At 26.1% G+C, this 26795-nt stretch overlaps 1 protein-coding gene across 1 annotated transcript in view; it reads right to left on the bottom strand.

Moving 5' to 3' along the window:
* The window catches only part of LOC129616105 (uncharacterized), a gene marked incomplete at its 3' end in the record, with an annotated part of 38346 nt that overhangs the window by 4317 nt on the left and 7234 nt on the right, over positions 1–26795 (bottom strand). The window contains exon 2 of the mRNA XM_055531576.1: positions 25650–25712. Coding sequence (XP_055387551.1) covers positions 25650–25712 — 63 coding nt within the window. The remainder of the gene's footprint in view (positions 1–25649; positions 25713–26795) is intronic.

The following is a 26795-nucleotide window of genomic DNA, read 5'->3' as shown; positions in this document are numbered from 1 at the left end:
ATGGAAAAATTTAAAATTTTATGAGTTTGTCTAATTGTCAGTTGGTTTAATTTCCAGTTCATTTACAAAATTATTAGAATTTTCTATATTAGAAATTATTAGAAATTTCTAGAAGATTTTTTAAAAATGAAAGAGGAAATTTTGGGAAAAATTGTAGGATTCTTCCTACAAATTGGCGAATTTTCATCACAATACTCAATATTCTTTCATATTTTTAAAATTATTGGTTTCAGTGTTTTTTATTTTTGGAATACTTTGGGAAACAATAATGAAGACAACTATATGCTAACCAAGACCTTAGATGCAAATCTTTCCATTTCATATATTCAAAGAATTCGTGTAATGTTTAATATTACAAAATCCGTGATTAAATCCGTGATATAGATCCGTGATTAAAAAAATTAATCAGTAAATTTTATCTACATAAAAATTTTGACATAGTCATTAAACTCATTTAAATAGAACCACGAATATTTTTTAAAAATATCACTCGACACTAGTCTATTTCGAGTTTATTCTGAACCATTTCCAAGAGCTTATGTCATCATGAAAAACTATAGAATATTTTGAAATAAACCAAACACGAATAAAGTAGAAGAAATTAAGAGCTACACAAAAAAAAAGAAATTAAATAACACCACTTAAATTTATGTGATCTCCTAAAAGTATGCAATTTTTTTTCAAAATAATGTTAAACTAATTGATTACATTTTCATGTAATTATTTTGGAATTGTGAATATGTGAATACTAATAAAAATGATATGTGAATACTAATTTAATGGAAACAACTAGATTTATACATATATATAATAGAAAATATACAAGTACATTATAAATATATTCAAATTATAATTTAGGTTAATTACACGTTAATATTTTCTCAAACTTTATTAAGAATTTCTTAAAAAAATTTCTTTAAAAATCTTACACTTTTAAGTTACTCGAAATTTAATGGAAACTGAGCATTAAAAGTGAATAAAAGAAATGAAAATCGGAAGTAATATTTTAATTACATAGAATTAAAATATAGAAAATTTATGTTCCATGTTCTATAACTCATATACAAAGGTATACATATAAGAAATGAAATATTAAATTTTATTAAGAATTCAGAAAATTTGTAAAAAGTACGTAAACTTTTCATTGTACTTAATTTTTTTTTCTTACTTATTCAATAATAATGATAATTGCTGCTGTTGATTTCATGCTGTGCTATTATTCAACACTTCGTATATATATAACAGTGGTGAACAATATGTGGTCTATACTAATTTCATGATTTTTACCTTGATTTTTAATTACACTTTTTATTTAAATGATAATTATTATAATTGTGTTAATTTTCAAGGAAAATTGACTTTTTGAAAGCCTTAAATTTTAAAGGAAATTTAATCTTGCGGTTATTTATTTCTATTTTATTCTTTCATGTATAGTATTTTCTCTTTTTTCAATTTTTTATTGTAATGTTATACTACTTTTAATGTGATTATGTATGTGTACGATGTGATTATGTACAAAAATTGTACAGCACATCTATACTGGCGGGAATAAATATTAAAAGATCATTATATAATGTGGAAGGTATAATTGTATTGAATAATTAATTGTACTATGGTTTAAAAGTGTCCTTCTTTTTATAGCTCCATTTTGACGCATTACATTTTTTCCCTCCATCTTTGCGTAATATTTTTAAAATAATTTTAGAAATTAAAGGATTTTATAAATTTTTAATATTAGAGTATTTCCATGTAAAAATTATTAATATTCGGAATCTAATTTTTTTGTAAGCATTTTTGAAAATTACCGGGACCATTTCTTATGCTTATTCCGAGTAAATCAAAAAACAGAAGAGCATATCTTAAAAAAATTAAATCAAAATTTTTTAAGATTATTGTACTCTTCTCTTTTGTACTGCTAACATCCACCAGTGGATGTTAAACGATAATTTATTTTCACTTGTTGTTACTGTAGACTTGCAAAAATTTTAGTATACTTTTCACTTCTATTCCCACAGCGGATTAATTCTGCTAGCATTCTATTACCCGTCCAGTTTCAAATATCTGTGAGCCATGAATATCTGTCTGCCCTCCGATATCTCTCTTGCCTTCGATTTTTCCTTTACTAATTGGAATATATCATATCTAGAACCGCTTGCTATATGACAACTTCTTAGAATTTCGAGATTTGTAATTCTGTCTGTGTAGAAAACTTTCAAATTTCTAACACTTCTAATTTATTTAAAGCCATCACTTTCAAGGTCCACGATTCTATTCCGCCTTGTGACTTTCTTAAACGAATAGCTTCCAACTGTACACTACAATATATGAGGAAATTATTAGAATATTTCACAGATATTAAAACACATAACCATATGAATATTTAACATTATTGAAGATTTTTCTATTGAAAAATCTAAACCTTCAAAATACGTTCTTATTGAGCAACACTTACTTACATACAAAGTATAACGTATATAAACAGTAAATCTCTTCATATTTTGTAATTACCAACAGTTTATTTCATCTTCTATGAACAAAGTACTGTGGCCACATCAAAGCAAAACGAAAAAAAAATATAATAAATTAAAATTTTATGATACAGAAGATGTCACTTTTATTGAAAACTGTAACTGTAAAAGAAAAAAGAGCGTTTCATCTTTATTTTATCAATTTATCGTTTCTCTTTTCTCTTATTTCCCTCTCTCATTGTTCGTCCTTCACTATTTTTCTCTTTATTCCCTTTATTATTGGGTATAAAATTATGCTTTGAATTTTAATTTAATTTTTGTCTCATTTTATACCAAACGTTATTTATATATACATGTACAATAGTAAAACAAAAACATACTTACAGCTTATATATGAATACACAGATGAATATTTTTGCGTCCTACATAGTTTGGCTTTTATGTAAAAGTGACAGCAACAGACGGTTTTTATACATTCGAAATACAAAGTGGTATACAATGTTATAAAAATGCATGAGAGTAGAATATCGATTAAATTATCTACTTCGAAAAAAATAAAAAATAGAAGAAGAAAAAACTTGGCACATAGAACGTAGGTTGTTGAAGTAATTTTAAATTCAAATAAATTAAACCTAGAGAAATTTAGAAAAGCGAATAAAAGTAATCAGATTGAGATTTTCTCAGTCTATATAAGCAAATTAAAATTCTAAGAATAATTATGGAAGAAAAAAATTATATAAAAAAACCTTGGAAATAAAATGGATGAAAATTTGAAGCCGTGAAAAGAACATCCTTAAGATTTTTAAAGACATTTAAGAGTGACGGAAATTCACGTTTCGCAAATTCACGAGTGCAAGCGAAGCACCGCGACTATTCCGCATAAAAAATTTATTGTGTCCCCCACGATCGTCCAGAGTCTCGCCTATAGCACTCGCTCGATTCCCACACTTTTGGTATATGCGTGCAATTTTTTCGGGAAAATATCCCACAATGATATATCCATCGGCAAAGGCCCACCCAAGCTGTCGCCTTCTCTTATGAATCATTGCTCCAAATTCGAAGGTGAGAAGGCATATCAAGGTTTCCTCCCTTTGTCCACAGTACATGCAAGATCAGTCAATCCCCAAGACCAGTTTGCTTAGGTTTTTCTTAATCATTTTATGTTCCGTCCGTGAAATCCACATGAAAATTCACACATGATTCCACGGTATCCTTATGTTCGTTTTTCGAAACTTATTTTAGCTTGAATTTATTAATAATATTATCAGTACCATAACTATACAATTATATCAAATTAAATTTCATCAATTTAAGAAATTCCTGGAGTATAATTTTCAATTTTCATATTTTAAATAACAAAATATTCGGTTCACAAAATTAAATTGAAGTATTTCATACTTAAATAAAATGTATCATCACCATTAACTTAATATATAAGCAAATGTAAATGTGAATATGTGAATAAATTTACAATATTATATTAGACTTGTATATATACGTGTCCTTGCAATTATCAGAAAAATTTTAATGCACTTGATTTATTCATACAATATAAATTGATTTTGGTTAAGAATTTGTGCACAGCTAATTTTATTGCACGTTAAGTATGTAAATTAAATGATGATATTAGTTAAGAGAATGTAAATATGGAGGTGTTGTCACTGCAGGGAGCATAGTGTTATTGAATCATTTTTTCATTTTAAATTCTACCAAATTGAGAGTCAAATTTCAAGTCGAGTCTAAAGTAGATATTTCCAGCTTTTTCACATATAAGAAAACGTTAAGGGGTCGATATTGAAAATTAAAAGAAATGCTAGACTGGAAGTCAGATTCGGAATTGCAAAACATTGTGGTTTTAATTTCAATATTTTCTTGAAGAATTTGTGAGCCATTAATGTGTAAAATCACTCTGTATCTCTCTAATTGACTCAATTCACTCGACTCACTTTAGTTTATTTGACTGTTTTATTTTATCAATTACCTCAACTCATCCCATTAAGAGTGCGAAATAATTTCAAAATGGTTCAGTAAAACTGAGCACAATATTCGGCACGAAAACGGCATGAAACGGCAACAATATTATATCAATTAAAGTATCATAAGAATGGCATATTATATATTTCGGTATATATAGAACCACTTGTATATTATGCATTTCAAATAATTTGTATGGATGTCAAGTTTTATTTTACACAATATAATAAGATTATTAAGGGTATATGAGAGTGTGCATATGTCATATATTAATACTAGTGTATAGTAGACAAATTAAATTAGAGATTTATTTTTCATTTAGTTAAGATTATTATAGTTTTTATGAAAATTGTAAAATAATTTTATTTAATTTAATTTGGTAGTATTTTAATAAACCAATGAATTGAATAAAAATTACACAAGTTGAAAATATGCTAGAAAACCATATAAAATTTTTGGAAGAAAATATTAAGCCTCTTGGAATTAATTTTGGAAGAAAATGTTTAGACTCTTTACTAGTTAATATTTTTGTTTATAATCTGATTGAAGGTTTCGACGCAATGAAAACCACACGTCGTATAATGAACGAAACCTAACATATTACCCACATATCACATATATATCCCACATATTGCTCCTCTATTTTAAAAATTTTAATAATGCAATTTGAAAAGAAAGAGTTCTCTTAATAAATTTTTCCAAATGAACAATTGTTTTATTGTTTTTCTCAAAATTGATAGAGAGACAAATAATATTAATCCATTTTAGATCCAATCTAGGGAACACAAACGGAAAATCAATCGATTTAAAAAAAAAGAGACATAAAAAATTCCCCACAGCATGCATTGAATGTTTCCTTCATTAATTTTTATTTTCTCTATTATGAGATGAACTAAAAGCAAAAAAAAAGTTTTCAAAAATTGTTGAAAACTATAGAAATTGTGAAACTTAGGAAACTTAGCTTGAGGCAAAATAGGTAGAATACCATCTATGTTGTTTTGTTTTTTAAAGACCAAACATAGTACATGTTATTCTGTTTCTAAAAGGACATTCTGTTTAACTTTATCACATAATGTGTATCACAAAAAACAAATTTAGTTAATCTAATCGAATTTGATAATGTTTTTTTACATAGTATGTTCAAATGGAGGAAGACACGTTCAATTTTAAGATATCTATAATATACTCAGCCAGGTTTGCAAGATTTTCCTTAGTCATTTTTAATTTCTTTGCATAAAGAATTGAACTGGCAATAATCCGTAAGACAGTGATTATATATCCTAAAATCCGATGTTCGGGCGGCATTTGGCTGTATCTTAATATTTTCGTTGTTCTTTAACTTCTGTCTCATTCAAAGCGTTGGAAGTAAACCTCCTCTAACTGTTATACGGCAGAATCTTGATACACCATAAAAAAATTTGTGCGCAAAGTTCCTTGTGCCCGCTCTCTAACTAATAGAAAAATCTACTTTTTCGTAACCATTTGTTACGGTGTAAAAGACTCGGATGACTTCATTATTTCTACTTAACTTCACTAGATTTCGATGTCAATTTCAATCTTTCTATTACAAATCCTTCCCGATAATACTTGGCATCACCTAATATATTATCTAACTACACAAAAATTCCAGACCCAATCCCCTGATCAGTTTTAGATTCGATTGTATACCATCAAAATTCAATCATCATTCTTTAATACCATAACATATTTGAATATTCGTAATTTTTTAATTTATATCTGAGACACTTTATTTTTCCCTCTATCCAATAAAATATTTCATTTTCAGAAGTACACAAAATTTAAACCTATAAAACTTGTAGGTCCATTGATTTTTAAGTTAATAACAATATAAAACTACAGAATTTTAATAGTTAGATCTATAAATGCTATACTTGATAGATAAATTTGTACTAGAAAAATATATATGTATAGTGGTGTATCCTAAAATCATCAGAATACAAGAGAATGAAAACAAAAAAAAAAATATAGAGAAATACTTGACCCACATATTTATTATATGACAACATTGATGATTTTCCCTTACATTACAATAAACACATACATGCATACATACGCTTACGTATATTAACTAAGCTTACATTAAAGCCGAACGTGTTATGGTCGAATCCTTGAAGAAGGACGTAATAGTAATAAAAGAAATCGAAGGAAAAAATTTGAGCAAACAAACAAAAATAGAGAGGATGTTCCTCCATCTTTATGCCTTTTTTTTGTGCTTTTTTTATTTCACATACTTAAGGATTCCGTATAGGGCGAATTTTTTTTTATAAAGCTTTTTGGTTTTTGGTATTTTGTAATCCTTCTTGTATCATACAAATACCTAAAAAAGAAGATATTTAAAACAAAAAAAAAAACAAGGCAATAAGGAAAAAACAAAAATATTAAAAACAAGAAAAAGGACATTTTCATTTTTTGCTCCCTTTTCTTCTTCTGTTTTTATTATTCTTTTATAGCAATGCATTTGTTGAACGTGACTTAAATTTTTATGAATTTTTTTCTGCTCTTGTTTTCACTCAGCATTTTATTTTTGTTTTTCTCTGCCTTTTTTTTTTCTTATACAAATTCACTGGAAGGATAGAAGGATAGCTAGGATTAAAATGGTTTAAATAAAGAGTACGGCTACTCTACCTACAGTAAAAATGGTATTGAGATTGAAGTATGTATGTGTATTTGAAAATATGAAAGGAAGGACAACATTTTTATTTACGCTCAACTGTGGTACTACAAAAACACATGCATAAATATCGAGAGATTGGTAAAATTTTTTTAATCATTTTTTCATTAAGGTTCGAAAGGAATTTTTTTTAATAGAAAAACAAAAATTTTTCTTACTTAACTTAAATTTGTACACGTGTACATTATATTTGCACAATTTAAAACAAAATGACGCGTTCTTGTTATTGAAAGGGCTTTCTATTAAAAGGGATATAAAGGAAAGGGATTTTTTTTTTTACGATATTTTGATTAATTGCTGATTTTTTTATTTATACTAGGAAACAAAAGAATTCGATCCATTTCCATATTTTTCCTAAGAATTATTTATAATGCACCTACACAATAACACAACCACTACCCGAGGGTGATTTGACTACTATCTATAATTTGGTCTTAAGCTGAAAACAGAACAAGAGCGATTGAATGTTGAATTCATAAACAATGCACATATTTAAATGGGACTGCCCAGAATAAAGCGAAATTACCGCTGCGAATTTAATCGACGGCTGTAAAATAGGAATATAGGCTATTTAGCTCGTGTTTTTTTTTGACATTGTCCGTTTCCGTGTGTGATTGAAATTATATTCAAAATACTGTTCAATTGATTTTGCCTTTCCGTACTTGTTCTGGGTCTACAAAGGCAGTCGTTCGCACTTTATTTGTTTGAAAATCTAGCTGCAAACTTACTCGGCCTTCTAGTGCTCATGTCATGTGTTTTTTTTCAATTTGATCATTATTCTGGAATATTATCAGCAGGTCCCCTGATTTGTTAAGATCTCATTATAAATCTTATTTTGGAAATGCCTCCTTTTTTTCTTCGAAATTTACTAAGTCGTTTTACATTCCATCTGTACATGGTGGGATTTTATAGATATATATTTTCTAACGGCATTAAACGGAACTATAAAAATTGTTTCGCCTCGAAAATTTGGATTTGCTACTGACTATTTTAACTTATCTACCCATTCAAAGTCTCAGTATGTTTCTGGTGTTTTTTTTAAATAGAAACTAGATTGCCACTACAAGTTAGTTGAGATCCACATATCTTTGGAATTTCATTCGCAATAAGCATTTACAACGGCCCCTGCAGAATACCGGTCCAATTACAGCAAACCAAGTTTTAATTTCGTAATTCTTATCGTATTTTAAATGATTTCTTCCGATCACTGACGTTAGACCTCTTGCTTTCAATGCTTTTATTTTAGAAATTCATTTAAACTTCTTCCTTCAACTTCATTTCAAAAATATTACGCTATACATACAATAAGTAGCTCGTATAAAGCTTCTATTTTTAAAAATTATATACAAGTTTCTTCTAAAATAAAATAATGTCAAAAACATTATTGTAAAGGAAAACGTTTTCAATTATCAAGTTGGTAACAGAAACAGTTTGTTTCTCTTTTCTCTTTTTATTTATTTTTAATTTCTTTCTTCTCTTTTTTTTATGAATTTCCTGTTGTTCAAACAGGAAGCTTAAATTTCTCTTTAACCTCCTTTTTCATATTCTTTTCTATACTAAAGCTTCCTTTCATCTCATCTCCTTTCAAAATGTCAATTATTTAAATAAAATTTTAAATGTGTTTATTCTTAAAAAATTTCAATATAAAATTTAATTTATTTATTTGAATTTGAAAAGAGCTCTTTACATCCGTGTGTTTTTCTTTCATATTAAATATTTCTTTCTTCCCCTCTGTTTCGTTTGTCATTCTGGTTTGGTATTCTCTTATTTTTCTTCTACATTTAAGTAGAGTTTTCCTCAAAATCACGTTATATCATCATCATCATTTGCTTATGTCGTATTGTGCTGTCACCAACAGGATAATTTGTGCATTAAATTTCTTTTATTGTCCTTTCTATTTATGGTTTTCTTTTTTTCTTTATTTCTTGTGCTTTTATTAATATTTTGTGTCTCTTTTTTTTTTTTAATAAAAGAATGAAATGAATTTAATTTTGTTGGTTACGAAAGAAAAAAAAACACATTGTCACTTCATTTGCTACGTCTTTGGCAAATAAAACGTCATTTTATATAAAAATATAAAATTTATAAAGTGATGCAAATGGAAGGTCATTTGTCGTTGGGTTTGGTATGTTTTATTTATAGTTTTCTATAGCACTATTTTAAAAGATTGCTGTAATGTAATCCTACTTTTACCAGCTAATGGAATACATTCTCACTCTAAAATTTGGCTGTCGTCAATTCACATCGACCTACAGAATCTATAGTGATTCTCATCCCCACTTGAAAGAGCATTATACTTAAAACCATTGATGAATTGAACCATTGGTGTTGAACTTACATCCGCTGGATTTACGACTCCCGAATCATCTTAGTGGTAAATGAGACATTTTGCGAAAAGTCTTCGCATTGCTCTTCCAAAAAAATTCAATTAATAACCTCAGTTCGGAGCAACTTAGCGTGGCCCTTTCACGCTCTCTCTATTTTGAACCAGTTACAATTATATTAGAGGCAGAAAACCTTGGATAATCATACAATTAATTGAACTTCGCTGCTCTGCAAATCATTCATAGCGCACAAAACATGGCTCTTGCCTGCTGTATAGAGTCGGTGATTTACACAGTTATTTCACACTCAAAATCTAAAAAAAATTGATAGTTTACAATTTTTAAGCTGCCCAAACAAAATAATGTGAGTTTCGGCACAATTATATCTTCATCTCTTTAAAATTGTTTAAGTAAAATTTGTTGTACGTTTTATTTTTACTTCTTCTCTTTATATTTTTTAATTCTCTATGGCTAACAGTTCATATGACATTACATATGTAATTTTTCACATACTCTTAATAAAATAAGAAGAACGTTAAATATGCCATTAAAACTGAAAAAAAAAATAAGAATGTTTTGAATTCATTTTTATTTCTTTGTTTACCACAAGCACACATGAATATTGTTCTATGTCAACATTATGTTGATATTATCGGTATGTACGGAAGTAATATACATTCAAGAATTTGACAGTAATAGTGTATATTATTCCCTGAAGAGAATATATTTTGATAATGGAAAATTTTTAACATGTTTCAGTCATATTTTCTATCCTTAGTATTTAATTTTATTACAATACTTTGGTTTTAAAGATTTTAATTATTGGATAAGGAAGATTATATAAGAATTCATATTAAAATCAAACTCCTTTAATCTCTCCGAAAATATATTTAGTTCTTTTTAAATCAAAATTATCTCGAAAAAAAGAGTGAAGAGATTAAAGTAACAAAAAATTATAAGAAATACAAAATTAAGAATATTCAAGACATGAAAAACAGTCTTTTTGTATGGCTCCGAAACATGAAAGCTAGTTGAAAAATGAATTCATAAACAAAATGCAGGTGGCCTAAAAATAGGACGCTAAAAATCATCTGCCGAGTATTCTGAACGGAAAATTAACACAAATCTCTCGGTAATAAATAGTAAAAAAGAAAAATGGGGATGGGTATACTCTGCGACGGTCACCTGAAATAATTGTATGGTAGGTATTGTGATATTGAAGAGGCGTCACAAGGGAGAAGAGACGTTGGATGACCCAAGAATACATGCCGAAGAACAATAAAATAAGAAATCGCTACGGCCAACATGGCACGAGCAAATATAAACTACGACTAAGTCAAGCCTAGACTGTTTACCCCTTAAAATTTTTGAACAAAATTAATTCTTTAACATACTCTTACCTTGCTCCCTACATTATTATGGGGTACTTTTTTTAATTCTTCAAATACTCTTACATTACTCCTACGCACCCACTTTTAAATTTTCGTTTACAAAAATAAAAATAAAGCAAAAAAACAAAATTCATTTTAATTTCGTCTTCTGTACGATTGATACAAGTGATACGTTCCTTATTACTCTTATATTCCATTTATTTGAAAAAGTACACCATAAAATTAATCTGTAATCATCCAGCAAGCAAAAACAGAAAAAAAACGAAAGAAAATTTTCAATAATATGAAAGTGAATTTTCATTTTCACATCCAAATAGTGTGTAAAAATTTAACATGATCTTTAAATAAACACTTAGAACGTACACTTATTACTTATACAAACAAAATAAAAGCAAATACAGAAAAAAAAGAAATGTTCTCGATAATTTGGCACACTCTATTAAATTTTCCGATTATCACTTTTTATTAATCGAATACACCAATACACCATTATTACAATCAATTTGATTTTATTATTTTAACAAAATGTTGAATTTTCCGAATGTTAGTTGAATTTTAAGTTCATAATATTTTTCGGTTTTCGCATTTTTCCTCCTAATTTACAGTCAAAGCATGAAAATGTGCGGAAGTTCTTTTTAAATGTGATTATGTTTGCAAAATTAATTTTACGCCGTTTTTGTATAATAAGAAAATAATAATTGTGGGAAATTTAGGTAGTTAGTAAATGATCTAAGGAGTTCAAGAATAATAAAAAGGTGTACATAATTTTGAATTACGAAAAGAATTCGAGTACAGTACTGAACAAAACAAGTAATTTCATATTCAACTTATGTCATGTCTATACAATGGAAAAAAAATTTATTTAAAAAAAAATTCTGAAGCCATCAGACAGAATTTACTATGTTTGACTTATTAGTTTTGTGCTTTCGGGGAAGGAGGATAGGACACCTCTTCTTGGCCTATAGAGTCCTTCTACGGAATTGAACAACATACTGTTCGTTGGGAATCAATAAAGATATCAGAGAAGAGGCGAAAAGCAATTTGAGAAGATTATAGGGTTGGGGAAAATACCAGGTGAGACTCTTCACCGGTATGTTGACGACATAGAAAATGAGGATGGTTGCAGATCTTGTGGTGTATATGAGGAGGCCTCGGTCCATTTTCTGAGAGACTGTAGGGATCTTACCGGCAGGTGAAGGGAAATACTGGACTTTTCAAGATACTCTTATTGATTGGCGAGGGTTTTTTTCATTTGGGTTCATGAGCTTCGAGGGATTTTATACGGACGTACCACACAATAATTTCTTACATGCTAGTTGCGGTGCACTGTTACCCCTTCTGTATAATGTACAATTAAAAAAAATCTTAAAAACTTTAATAAAAGCGCCGAATTCGAGTGAGTTTTCTTAAGAGTGTGGAGAAATTTTATTTCACTTGATTGAATGGTTAGTTATGGAATTTATCTAGATCTATATGACCTAGGGCAGCAGGAATTCACAGGATAAAGTTTTATTCTTATATTTATTTATTATATAAATTCATATTTTTCTGTCAAGAAGTGAACTTGTATTGAAAGCCTAAACCTATTCTAAAAACGACTAGGGAATCATTGCTGGATTTTAGTCACTTTTTAACCTTGCTAACAAAGTATATGAAAGCCTATATTGCAGTTATTTTGGATATTTAAAAATTTATAATTGAATAGTCTCCATTTTGAATATATTAAGCTTCAATTATCGTAGCATTAATTTTAAATTCATTTATTTTAATCCAACAATTAATCAAATTTTTTCATTTCATCAAGAAAAATTCCCATAATTGTGTACGAAATTCAAATTCAATTACAATTCAAATGAAATTTACAAAACCCTTTTCAAAAATCTAATTTTAACTTTCTTGTTTGCATTTTTTTTTTTGTTCACCATTTTACAAAATCTCAGGGATGCATGCAAATTAATCATATTTTTTTTTCTCTTTGTCCGACAGCACAAATTTCTCTCTTTTAATCAGTTTTTTCCGTACGAAAATTAGAATTTGAGTCTATAATTAAGACAAGAACTAATTAAAAAAAAAAAGCAAAGTTAAGAAAAATTTGATTTTTTTTTATTTTTGTTTTATTCCTAAGATGATTGAGAAGATGAAAACAAAAAAAAATGTTTTTGTTTTAAAAAACTTTTACTGTTGCCTGTTATTGTTTATTTCATGCTTAAAAAAAGAAAAATGCTTTACACGTCGAAAAAATTTCTGTTTTCGAATTATATTTTGTGCAATGGAAAAACTTGATATCTTGAAGAAGAAAAAAAAAAATAATCAAATTTTCCTCTTTTTCAATTTTCTCTTTTTTTAATCAGAAATCCGTCATGATTTCGTTTTCGTAAAATTTGAGGGAAAGGATGGTAATTGGAAGATTCCCAAACAGAAATTTTAATTATCAAATATTTCTTTTGGTTCGAACGTGTCAAATCAATTGAATGGCTCATGGTCAAACGCACATATTATTGCAATACTCTTGAGCAAATCATATGAAAGCCAATTTAAAAAAATCTTAAATCTTAAAATGAAATTATAAAATTAAAATCAATTTTTTTAGAAACTTCTAAATTTAAATAACATTTCTGAAAATAACATCTAAAATTGCATATATTCAGGGGCTCACCAATATTAAAGTGTTTGCGTATATTCAATTTTTAAGCAAAGAATGGTGTGGCGTGAAAAAAAATTTCTTTTCAGTAAAACAATTGTGATTTATTTTTACTTCCCTTTTTTCTTGTTGTTGTTGTTGTTTTCCAGTTAAATAGCTTTTAAAAACCGCCAGAATTGTAATTTTTTTCTTTAAATTTCATTTTAATACTTTCTTTTTTTGTGTTGTTATACAAAATAAATTTATTCAAAACATTACCAGCAAATGAAACATAAAACAAATTCTACTCACTTCTTGCATAAAGGGCAAAAAAAAAACACATTAACTTTAATAAATTCTTCGGCATAAATTAAGTCCTTTTTATGAAATACGTAAATATTTCATGAAAATTGTAGCCTAGCACAACCCTATATACAAACAAATAAAATTATAAAATGTAAAATACAAGCAATGTGCCGTAAATGTTCAGTTAATTTGTTTTTTCGTTTATAATTTTGGGTGAGTTTAAAAAAAAAAAAGTGTTAAAGTGTAACAAAAGTCAAAGTTAATGAGTCAGAGTCGGAGTCGAGGATTCTTAGACTGAGACATTTAGACGGTATTTGAGTCAAGAAGGCAGGATCGGAGTTTAAGAGCTAAAATGGCAGCCAAGAAGTCAGATTTGGTGTCGCAACATCAAATTCAATTTTGAAGAGTCAGAGTCCATGTCACAGAGTGAAAGAGGCTGAATCAAGATATTGGAACCGAATTGTCGGATTTCGAAGTTACAGAGTCGAAATTTCAAAATCCTTTAATAGGCGTTTAGTTGGTTGGTTCAAAATTAAGGATTCCTATTCAGATATCAGATTCGAATATGAAATTTTAAGAAATTATACAGGCAAAATTTTGAAATTTTGCAGTTTCCATTCGCGGCACCTATAACTATGACATTTAAATAGAAATTAGAGAAGAAATCAGAACCTGGGAGAAAAACAGTGTAATTAAGATATGAAAATTAAATATGAATTCATTAAATCATAGTGCCCAACTCCCAATGCAAAATATAATTTGAATATCTTACAGCAAATCCTGCCGTATATATATGCAGTCACATAATAAAAAAGACGTATGAATGTTTGTATGCGGAAATAAGAATAAAGCAGTATAGTCTCTGTTTTATTTAACGGCAGAAAAGAAAAACAAGTTATAAAAAAAAAATAAGAGAAAATTGGAGAAAAACAAATTATCTCGAATTTATCATTAATAAATGAGCCTCATTTATGCTTCATTTAGGATAAAATTATACACAAAGAACTTAAAATAATGTTAAACATCCTGATCTACGCAAATTTCAATTTTTTTTTTAACTTGAAAATCTTGTTATACACATACTATTAATCAAAACCTATATATATATATATATATTGTAAGCATAATAAAATATACATACTTACATACTAGATACTACTATGTTTGCATATACATATAGGATGTTGTGTTTCATTATTATAGAGGAATATTGAATACAAGTCAATGTGCAAGGGTGTCTACTCTATAATAAAAAATTTATCGCAATGTTAAATCAAGGCTATAAAAGTTTGAGTTATATAAAATATCCTGCAGAATAAACTATAGACACAATTGTACTGATTAATTAAACTTTATATATATATATATTAATTAAAAGCTGTATGTGTGTATGTATATTGTTTGTTGAAAACAGTAATTGTAAGTGTATAAGTAAATAATTTTATAAATGAATTACACAAAGTGTTGAAGAAGAAATTCATTTTGGATTTCTTCTTTTTGTAAATTTTAAACTCAATTCATTTACAATTAATTAAAAATTGGTTTTATATTTTTGGTTTTAATTCTTTTTGAAAAAAATTCTATTTGTTAAGTTTTTGTGAAAAATTATAAATAATGCCGGATAAATTATAAATATTTGTGGAAAATACCCTCTAAATAATGCTGGAATTTCATCCTTCTTACAGAATTAGGAAAATTCTTGCTCCAGAAGAATAATATGTAATGTTCCGGGTAAAAATTATTCTTTAACAATAACAAAACTGATTTGGAACTGAGACACATTTAATAAGATACGCCAGTTTCACTCTAGAAGCATATTTCCTCCTTATTCATCCCACGGATCTAACAACAACATAATGCCATTCAGTAAGATAGTTTTCTTAAGGAATGAACCTCTAAATCAAAACAGACCATTTTGTTTAAAGATTTGGCATATACCCAGTGCTATTTACACAAGTAATGCTCTAAGTTTTCTTATGATTTATTCTTATTTCAACTTTGCTTTACATATGACATTTTGTAGGCAGCATGATATTGAAATTCATTTGTTCACCTGCACTATCCTAAAATATTAATTATTGAATTTTTTTTTTTCGAAATTTAAATAGAAATTTTATGTCAAAAACTAATGAATGACAAATATTGTCCTAATCCCTATAGGCATACGATTTTAAAGAAGTTGTCATTTTATATTTGACACAGTTGTCATAATAATATAACTACTCATACTTACTTGTCTAAATCTGATCATAAATTTCCTATAATTTTAAAGCAATTCTTACATTTTATTTTTTGATTAAAATATTTATGCATTTTAAGTAAATTCATCGAAAAAACGAGAATGGGAAAAAAATGACATTTTCAGAATAATGCAAAAAATGACATTTTTTCATTACATAAAAATGACATTTTCAGAATAATGCAAATAAAATGTGACATTCATACATTATGTATTAAAGGCTATAGTAACAAGAAGAAAATCAAATTCAACAATGCGGTCTACAGAATAATGTCCTTTAAAAAATTTTTAAAAATTTACATTTTTCGATTTTTTTAAAATTTTTTAGTTTTTCAGCATTTTGCCCAATTTTTTTAGAATGAAGATGCTTATTAGCTTCTTAATGTTCGCCCGTCCGTTCGTGAACCCTATTACAAGACAAGTGAATTTTTGCATACTTCAAAAGTTATAGCTTTTGAAAGTTCTAAAAATGCCATTTTGTGATTATTTATTGTAATGAAACCAAAAATAATTTTTAAATTCTGGGGACGCAAAATAGTAGTGGCTGACTTCTCGTACCGCGGTGTAACATAGTTGATCGTTGTCTGAAACTTGTCTTTTTTCCAGATTGTAAATTAATTTTTAGGTACTAATAAAAAATTTATTCTGATAGAAGAAATTTTTTTTCCATCTCCATCCCCCCTTAAGTTATTTCCATTCGAATTTCGTAAAATTAAAATTTTCGGCATCTTACATTTCTGAAACTGAAAGTTTTTCTAGATTTCTACTAATCAGGAAAGCTGACGATAAATACCGTGCTATCAAAAAATATAATTATTTTTCTTAACTCACTCAATTAACACTTTATTTCGACTATTATGTACATTACTCATCCTAGAGGTATGCAATTTTTCAAATATTTTGGTATATGAATTAAACTAATTTAAAACCTAAATATGTAGATTGTTTTAAAGAATAGTATTTTCACTTGTTCAAGGAAAAAGTGCTTCTTTACAAACTATAGATTAGGTCAAACCTCTTTCTCTTGCGTTCTTCCTCCTTTTATTTCTCTTTAAACTAACTCTTAAGAACATATTTATACATAGTTTAGAATATTTTTATGCATATCTATGCACATACATATTATACATATATATACATACAAATAGATGTATGAATTATTACTTATAATACTCTTATGTATATAATAGAAAAAATCCTTTTAAAATACTTTTGTATTTATGCATACTTTTATACTCAGCTGGAAAATTTTCTTACCATATTATTTTTTATCAGAATTATACACATATACAATGTAATTGTACTCCTTATGTATGCACATTTATGTATATTTAATGTGGGTACAAAATATTTTATGAGAACATAGAAAAAAATGGAAAAAAATATTATGACATAATAAAAATAATATTTTCTCTTTTAAATGAAAATGTAAATTTATAGACACATGTGTACACATTTAGCATTATAAACATATATGCACATACTATATAATATAAAATTTTATGTATGATTGTAATAAAAAAAATTTTGAATTTTTCTGAATCATTATAATTTTTTTGAAAAATCGAGTATTCTTTTTTTATAGCTATAGGCTATAAGTCAATAATTTGCATACATTTATGAATTAAAACGCAATAAAGATGCTCATATAATAATGTCAGTACTGTCAACGTGACATACTATGTATACGTCTTTAGTACATACATCAAAATTTCTGACAATGACATGTGCCTATCTTTAATTAAATTCTTGTTTGTAATTTATAAATAATTTTTAATCAAATTCCTAAAATATAAAGATTTTTGCGGAATTAGTACGGAATAAATTAGAATTGAAATAGAAAATATTTAGAACAGAAATTTTTTTTTTAGTACAATACGATTATATTGTGTTTCATTTGTTTTATATAATTAATAAAATGGAAAATAAAATTATATAATAAGTTTCTAAATGGAGAGAAAATTTAATGAATACAATCAATTATATATTAAAATTAAAATAAATTGAAAAAAATTTTGCAAAAAGAAAAAAAAAAACAAGTTATTTTTAAATTAAAGTTGTACGAAAAATCACTTTTCCTTCTTAATAATGTTCGAATGTGAGGTTATGTTCGAATGGGACCGAAAATATAAAAAATTATAATGTAGAAATTTGAGTTAAATGTAATTTTTATAATCTTACCCAAAATGCTTGTCAATTTCAATTTTTAAAGTTAAATTTTACAAATATATTAGGTATTTAATTCCCCACCTATGCTTTTATATTTAAAGAGAAAAGAATAATGTTTTAGCGCAGTAAATTTCACTAAATCAATTTCTTGCTGCAAGATTTCCCATTTCAAATATTGCTTGGTATTGATAAGCATTACTTTATACAGTAGGCTCGTCACCTGCCTAATAAACTTAATGATGTAAGAAACTGTTTCATGATTATCTGTGATATCATGCCTGTGGTCCTCCCAGGAGCGAAGTAGAACATAAAAGAAAACGGATAAGAATTATTTAAATCTGTATACATAATATATAAATCATATACCAAAAATAGCTTGCAATTTTGAATTTAATTAAATAACTTGAATCCTCAAAAATTCGTTTTTAAGTTGTCTTATTAGATAAATAATTTAAGACTACGTTTGCCTATGATATTTTAAGAAATAGAGCTCCGACAACTAGTTGCCTTTGCTGTTTATAATTTCGATTCAAATGTTTATAAAGGGAATAAAGAATATCATCCAAACTGGCCGAGCGACGGACGAATTTAAATTAATCAAATTTATATTACCACCATTTAAATAGAATTTCATTTCTCATTTATAATACCATGTATGTATAGCTAGCTAGTTGAAGAATATTTAAATTATAAAAAAATAATGGATATTTCATTTTCCTTTACGAAAAAAGCATAAAATAATGAGAGCAAAAAAAAAAAATTATTTTAATCAAAAAATTTAATTTTCTTAGAAAAAAAAAAGATAATTCTCTTATTTTAAAATAAATAGAAAATTTATTCTCTCTCTCTCTTTTAAATCTAAATTCTTTATATTATACACGTTCAAGAATATTTTTTTTTAATTTTAAAAGAAAATTTGCAAAAAACAATTTATATAAATTCAAGCATATATAAAAAATATAAAATTTTTCCTATAACAAGTCTTTGATTAAAAATTTTTTTAAAATTCTTCTGAATTTAATAAGAAATTTAACTTCCACCAATTCTACAATATCAGTCCAATAAATGGAACCATTTGCTGAGAGCAATATACCTATAGTAACATAGTCCGCATTTATTCAGGTAGATGGCTTCATATTTCACTTTGAAAACTAATAATCAAATTGCTGACGTCATTTTAATTTATAAATTAATTTTTTTTGTATAAATTCTATTTAAAATTATAATGAACACCTATGTAATTGAATTTATAGGCATCTCTTGTATATATTACACCCAATTAATTTGGAGGAGTTTGGAGTGTTATACTTCAAAAATAATGCATTTAAAATAATAACAAAAACAAGTTTAAATTATATTATAAAAAAATTTCGGAACGCAAAATTACTTCAAATAAAAGAATATTCTATGATAAAACTGTTATACACTTGTATAATCTCCTTGTGAACAATATGATAAGAGAATGAGATGATTTCTTTAAATTGCATAAATTTGGGAGACAATTTTTTGCTCGTGTAATATTTTAATACTATTATTCTCATAACTGTTATACATTTAACAATTTATTGATAATTTTCATAATTTTTATATAAAATTTATTAAATAGCGCTATTTTATTAAAAATATAAATTGTTTTAATCAATTCAATACAATTGCTCTCATAAAATATAGAACTGTTATATTATGTAAAAATAATGGTATTACAAACAAAAATTATTGTATAATATTCACAATATGACGCCATTCACTTTTAAAAATTACGTCAATTTTTAATTTTCTAGTGTTATTGAATCTATTATAAAAGTTTTGTATGTAATTTTCCTAATAAATCAATATTCGCAATATTTATTTTTGCAAATAAATCATTTTCATATATACAAAATGTTTACTAATTAATACTTTGTATAATTTGTAAAAGGATATATGTATGCTTTTAAATAAATAATTAATAAATAAACAAATTTAATGTATAACATTTTCTCTAAAATGATTTTTAATTATTAGAGTAATATGAGCAAATTAATTAGAAACACAATATATCAGATTAGATTACAAATTGATTGTGAATTGTATGGCAAAATGTTTTATATTTTACTATTTACAATATACCAAACTGTTATATTATATGTATAATAAAAGGATGATGAAATATGCAATTAATAAAATTACACACAAAATTTATTTTATAGTTTTTTTGATTTTATGTCAATAATTTTATATTAGACTTCAAATGCATATAATCTGTTATACAAAGTATTCAATATACAAAATTATATTATGCAAATTTAATTAAAATATATTAAAAACTTGAAAATTTCAATTTAAAACAATAAAAATTTATTTAAAATTTTCTGTATATAGAAGCAATTTATATTCATGTGATAACATTCAATTTAATGATCTATCCTTTAAATCTATTTTGGAAAAGACTAAGACAATATTATTATACTCATATTGCTACCAATTATATAATTTATTTGGATATACTCTTGATATATTCATATTCATTCTTAATTTTAATGTGAACTAATCAAAAAAGGATACAATTTTAATTTTTATACTGTTCAATTTTTATCTTTTAAAATAAATCAAAAAAAAAAAGTATAAAATGAGAAAAACAATAATCGAGAAAGTATAAGAGAAAGAAAGAAGGAAACAAAAAAAAAATTGATATCGATTTTAATCTGCTCTTCCCCATAGGGAAATTTAAAGAGAAAAATGATAACATAAACGCACATAAACACACACTAATGTAAGAGAAAATATTTAAGAAAAATGCATAGACAGTGAATTCAAGAGAATATTACTGACGTGAAAGCAAAATGGTAATAACTTTCATAGATGTACTGTCATACCTTTAAATGTCATTGTTATTTTAATAAAAAATGTGAAGAAAATTGAAAATAACCATGAGCAAAAAGAGGCATTATTGTAATTGTATGTTCTAATATTCATTGTGGCCTTTACATAGTGCCATGAAATCAGATGTTTAATATCAAAAATTAATTTCCTTGCATAAAAAATCACGACAGCGTAATTTTCTAAATAGAATTCATTAAGATTATTAATACTATCCCTCTCTATATTCTAGATATAACGTTATACCCAAAATATATAGAATCCTTTTTTTAACATACAGACTGATTTACAACTTGAGAACAGTTATTTCTCTTAGCCGGACCACATTTCTATTCAATATTTAAAGAAAAGAAAATTGGTATACTTGAAATGTTGCCAGCAAAAAAAAATTATTATTACTACAAGTCTAAAACTACTATAAAATATTCTGTTTTTGTAATATTTTTAAGAGAGAGACAGTAGATCTTTTATTATGTCAATTTAAATAGGATTTCTACTGTCAATTCTACTATTTTAGGAAATGTGCTATTTAATACAAAAAATTCAATGAGTACATTTTAGATACAGTTATGAACTCATTTTATAGGTTAATGTGACATTAAGGCCCAAGATTCCGATAGGCTCTCTTACACGCATAAAATCTCAGTGTAATAACGGCAAATAACAAGCATTTAAGGTACGAAAATACTGCCCAATTTAACAATTTTAATTATGGTATTTATAAAAATGAAAATTAATTTTTTGAGTTGCACTGTACCATTCTCTTCTTTAAACTCCTATATTATGATAATATAGTAGTATACTACTAATCCTATACAAATCTATTACTGTATTTAAAATGAATCTCTATTTGTTCTTATGTAAATTTTAAATGTATCCATGTATGTATATTAAATTTGAAATTACATGGGCATTTTGAAGAATTTCTCTTAAAATATGTTTTTATAAATTATTTACATATGGTCTATACGAAATGTTATGTAATATGTCCTGACACAATGTACAATACACAAGCCCACATTAACATTTACATTTACATACATTTATTTTAATGTTTAATCATTTGAATGAATCTTCCTATGTTAATCTTAATCATCTCTGAGAATTGGAAACAATCATGTTCATTAGAAAGTTTCACGTTTGAAAAAATTTTTTTTATTTATTTTTGTGTGTGTTTTTTTTTTCTTTTTCCTGTTATCCTTTTTATTTTTTTTTTAATTTTTCATTTTTATTGTAACATTTCTGTTTTTCATGTCCTTTGTCATTTTGTTTTTATTTTCTCATATATTTTCGATTGTATTTGTTTTGAGAAAAAAAATACACAACAAAAAAAAATTCAAAGTCAAAACTCTTGGGATAGGTTCTGTTCTTCTATATATTTGTATATATATGAGTACGATGTAGAGTACGTAACCTTGGGGTTAAAAAAATTTATTTTATGGTTTTTAAAGAAAATAAATAATATTGTTTATTCCTTTAAATATCCTTTAATTTTTTTTTTGTTAAAGAATTTGATTTGTTTATTTAAATACAAAAAGAAAATTTAAACTGATTTTATTTATTTTTATTTGTTTTCACTCTTAAACACTCAATATATTTTCAAAATAATAAATAAAATTAAGTTGAAAAAAAAATTATTTAGTTAAAACAGATTTTTAGGATTTCATTTTAATTCCGATATATCAACTGTTTGAATTCAAATAGGAATGCATAAGCAAATTAATGAAAATTTTATGTGACGGTCACAGGCTACGAAAATATTTCTATAAGAAATATTTTGTATTATTTTATATGATAAATTTTGAAAAAAATTCTTCCCCCCCATCCAAATTTCCTGATTTGTACGAAGTAAATCCTGGGTAACATGTAAGGCTATTTAAATAATTAATATTACAAGTTACCATATGAACTAAATTTTGTACTGAATGTAATAGTAAAAAACCATACCTACACTTTTGAAACTCACTAATGAATTATTCTATGAAATATTTTTGATAAAATATTGATGATTATAAGATGCTGTAATTTTTTGTAAATTATTTATGTAGACAAAAATTTTTCAGCAAAATATCACGGAATGCAAAATGCTAGGGATCTGGTTATAAATACACTTTAAATCAGACAATTACTATCTAAGTATTACCCCCGTCAACCAAAATAAAAAATCGGCAATCAATTTGACATTCTTAATTTTTGGTACAATCTGAATTTTTAACTAAATAAAGAATGTACTAAATTGACTTTGTACCATTATGTCAAAAATAAGCGAAATTGACACCAATTTAACATATTTTTGCAGATAAAAATTTCAGTATGTATTCAAAAAATAATAGGAGAGAAACACCAATATGTAAATGGAAAATAATTTATTTTATTTTTGTAATTAAAGGTACACAGCTGTCTAAAGTAGAATGGCCAGACATTATAGATATTTGTTTAGCAAAATGTTTAAAAAAAAAGTAGATTGCATATTCTATCTAAAAATGAGTTGCAGTTTTGGTAAACTGCCGTAGCCTCATCTCTATTTAAAACATAAGCTTGGCAATTTATAAGTTATTCTTACAACAGCGGTAAGTATATTATTCGAACTAGATCAAATATCGGAAACTAAAAAAAAAAAAAAAATTCAAAATATTATTCAAAAAATCTTTATGAACTTTACAAGTTGTTGAAAAAATTTTAATTACATTCTCTTCCATTTAATACAAAATATTCTGTACTTTATACTATACAGAAAAATAAACTAGAAAATTAAGTCCTTTTCTATATAAAAAATAAAATTAAATAAAATAAAATTTCTTCCTAGTTCACTTTTCTTTTCATTTTGCCTATAAACATTTTTTGCATTCCAGAGAATTTCAGTACAATTTTCATTTTTCCATTTTTGTCCTTTATAATTTAATAGCTTAGGTTTATATTTTAATTTGTCATCATTTATAGGTACATATAAATGTTAGGTTGGTAGGTGTTGAGTTGGAATTGCTTTCAACAACAAAATAACTAAAATAAGAAACTCAATGAAAATAAATTGAGTGCGCCTCGCATACAAACAAAAATTCACAGGGTAAAAAAATATGAAAATTATATTAATTTTTTTTTTTTTTCGTTTTTCTTATATACCTTAATTGAAATTTTCATTTAATATTCGTTTAATGGAATTTTTAATAGGATCAGAGAGAAAAGGAACGTAAAACTAGGTTAAAAAGTAAAATTCTAAATAGAAATATAAAATAGTAGTAATAAGAAAGACATAAGTATATTTTAAGTGTGTTAGGGATTAAATCAGTAATTATTATTACTTAATTAATTAATTAATTAAATAAAAAAATTAGAAAAACAAGCGGAAATTGAAGGTGTTGGATAATGGTTAAATTGTATTAAAAAATTTGAATTGTGCCATAATTTACAACACGATTTTGGTTTTTCTTCATTTTTCTGGAAAATAAATTCTTAAAAGTACTTCCTACGTGCTCCAAGTAATTATGATATAAATGCGTTGAAGGTTAAGATTTTCATGATTTTCATGAAATTTTCATGATTAGATGAATTTTACTTTTTCCATTTTGTTGTGGATTATAATTCACACGCCTCAGTAAATTTTCTATTAAATTTTAATAGATCGACTCACTTATTAAATGTGCTAATAAAATTAACACATCTATCAAGGTTTTTAATATAGATTTTAATTGCTATTAGGTTTATTGATTATTTTGTATACATTTTTCTCAATAGAATTTGAAAAATTTATGTATGTAGTCATTAATTAATCGTAATAGAAAAAATTAATTGATTTATAGATAGTAGGATTTGCAAGGATTAAAACGTGTGATTGTTTTAGCTAAACAATCATTAATATTTTATTAGTAAAACACTGATTTTATCCAATTAACACTCGCGTAATTCTATATCACATGTGATATTTTTGATATCTATGTGATATTTTTCAGTTATGTGCCGTTTTCCTACTATGATATTAGCTCGTGAATACAAGGTCGTCATTGAGTATACGATTATAGGTTTCCGGTTTAAACCACCAACTTCGCTTGAGGAATCTACCTAAATTCCCGATGCCAATAGTCGATATCTCATCCATCCCCGTCTCACTTGCTCTACTTCAACTGATCAATCTGACCCCGTCCAGAACCGAACAATCGTATTGAATGGCAATCCTAGCCTAGACCAGTATCTCGTGTAGCCTGGCACCAGGCAGAGTACAATTTGAATTAATACAGCAAAATTCTAAACTCAGTCATATTTGAGGACTTTCACTTTAGGATATACAGTATTAAAGTACGTCATTGAGTACTCAAGAATATTTTTTTAATAATTTCAATTAATTCCAAATTTTTTTCTATTAGTTTTCAATAATAAGAATATTATATCATTTGGCCACATTATATTCAATGCAATAACATTCTAAGCGGCAAGACTTTTAATTTAGAACATAATATTATACTACAAATATTGTCACATAAAAATTCTAAATATAATTTAATTTTGCACTTATTTTCTGCACTTAATTAATGTATGGTCATTGTATCTCACATTCAATAACCAATAAGAGAGAAGAAATTAAATAAGAGAGAAAATTATTTTATTAAACTCACCTTATTTACAAGATTTTTAATGTCATCGAATGCATGAACTTCAGTTGCTGATACATCGCTATCCTGTAATATAATTTCGAATAAAATTAAAATGCATTTTAAATTCTGAAATGAATATATTTTAATTGAAAATTTTTTATGTTAAAATTAATTTATTCAATATCAGAATATTTTTTATGAATATTAAAAATTTTTTTTATTAAATTTATTCTTTAAAATTTAAAAAATTTTATTATAAATTTCATCAATATGTCATCAAATCAATAATGTTCTCGAAAATTATGAGATAATTTATAAAATTTCTCATTTACTCATATAGAGATGGAAAATATCATTGTGAGAATAGTAGCAGAACGAGTAAAAGTCTCACGGAAAAGCAGTTCACCTCACTTCCTACAAAAGTAATGCAGAAAGTGAGGTAAAAGGGGTTAAGAAACACTATCGCGATACTGTCTTAAAATGTAAATAAGTCTTAGCTTTAAAAATGTTTAAATATTTTTTAAATAATTGAAAATAATTGTGACTTTCAGCCAGAAAGTGTATTAGAAATTAGTGCTTACACTTAATAAATGTTTATAACATACCGTTTAAATCCAATATCAACACGATAAAGAAGTCAACCGACTTAAATATGAGGACAAAACTTCCATCAAGAACAGTTTTTGGCGGTTCTTGTTCACAAAATAAATTTTTTATCAACGACTCGTAAAGGTGGAAGGGGGATATGAGGAAGGAGGAATCACCATGCTTCGATACTATTATTAAGTCACAGACATCCTGTATAGAAATGCCGCTTTAACAACTAGAATAGTTAAAACTGCTGTTATATGAAATAGTTAAAATTTTTATAAGATTGGAATATTATGCATGAAGGAGGAGTGTATAGCGCTGAGAATCCCATAAAATTTTTATTTTTCTCGTTAGTCGAATTAAAATATTAAACAACGAAATGAGCTTTAAATTTTTATTTTTATAGCTCATTCTATTATAGAGTTGTTATGTTAAAAGCATGTAAAAATATTTATAGATTTTTTAAAATATTTTAAATTTCATCAGCATAATTTTTAAATTTTGCAATTTATATTCGAATGCGTGGATAAAATCCTATATAAATGTTGAAAGATATAAAGGTGAATAATGACTTTA

This window comes from Condylostylus longicornis, unplaced genomic scaffold (genome assembly GCF_029603195.1).
Source record: "Condylostylus longicornis isolate FDR11 unplaced genomic scaffold, ASM2960319v2 ptg000162l, whole genome shotgun sequence".
Classification (NCBI taxonomy): Eukaryota; Metazoa; Arthropoda; class Insecta; order Diptera; family Dolichopodidae; genus Condylostylus; species Condylostylus longicornis.
This window is presented reverse-complemented; position numbering and strand designations above follow the sequence as displayed.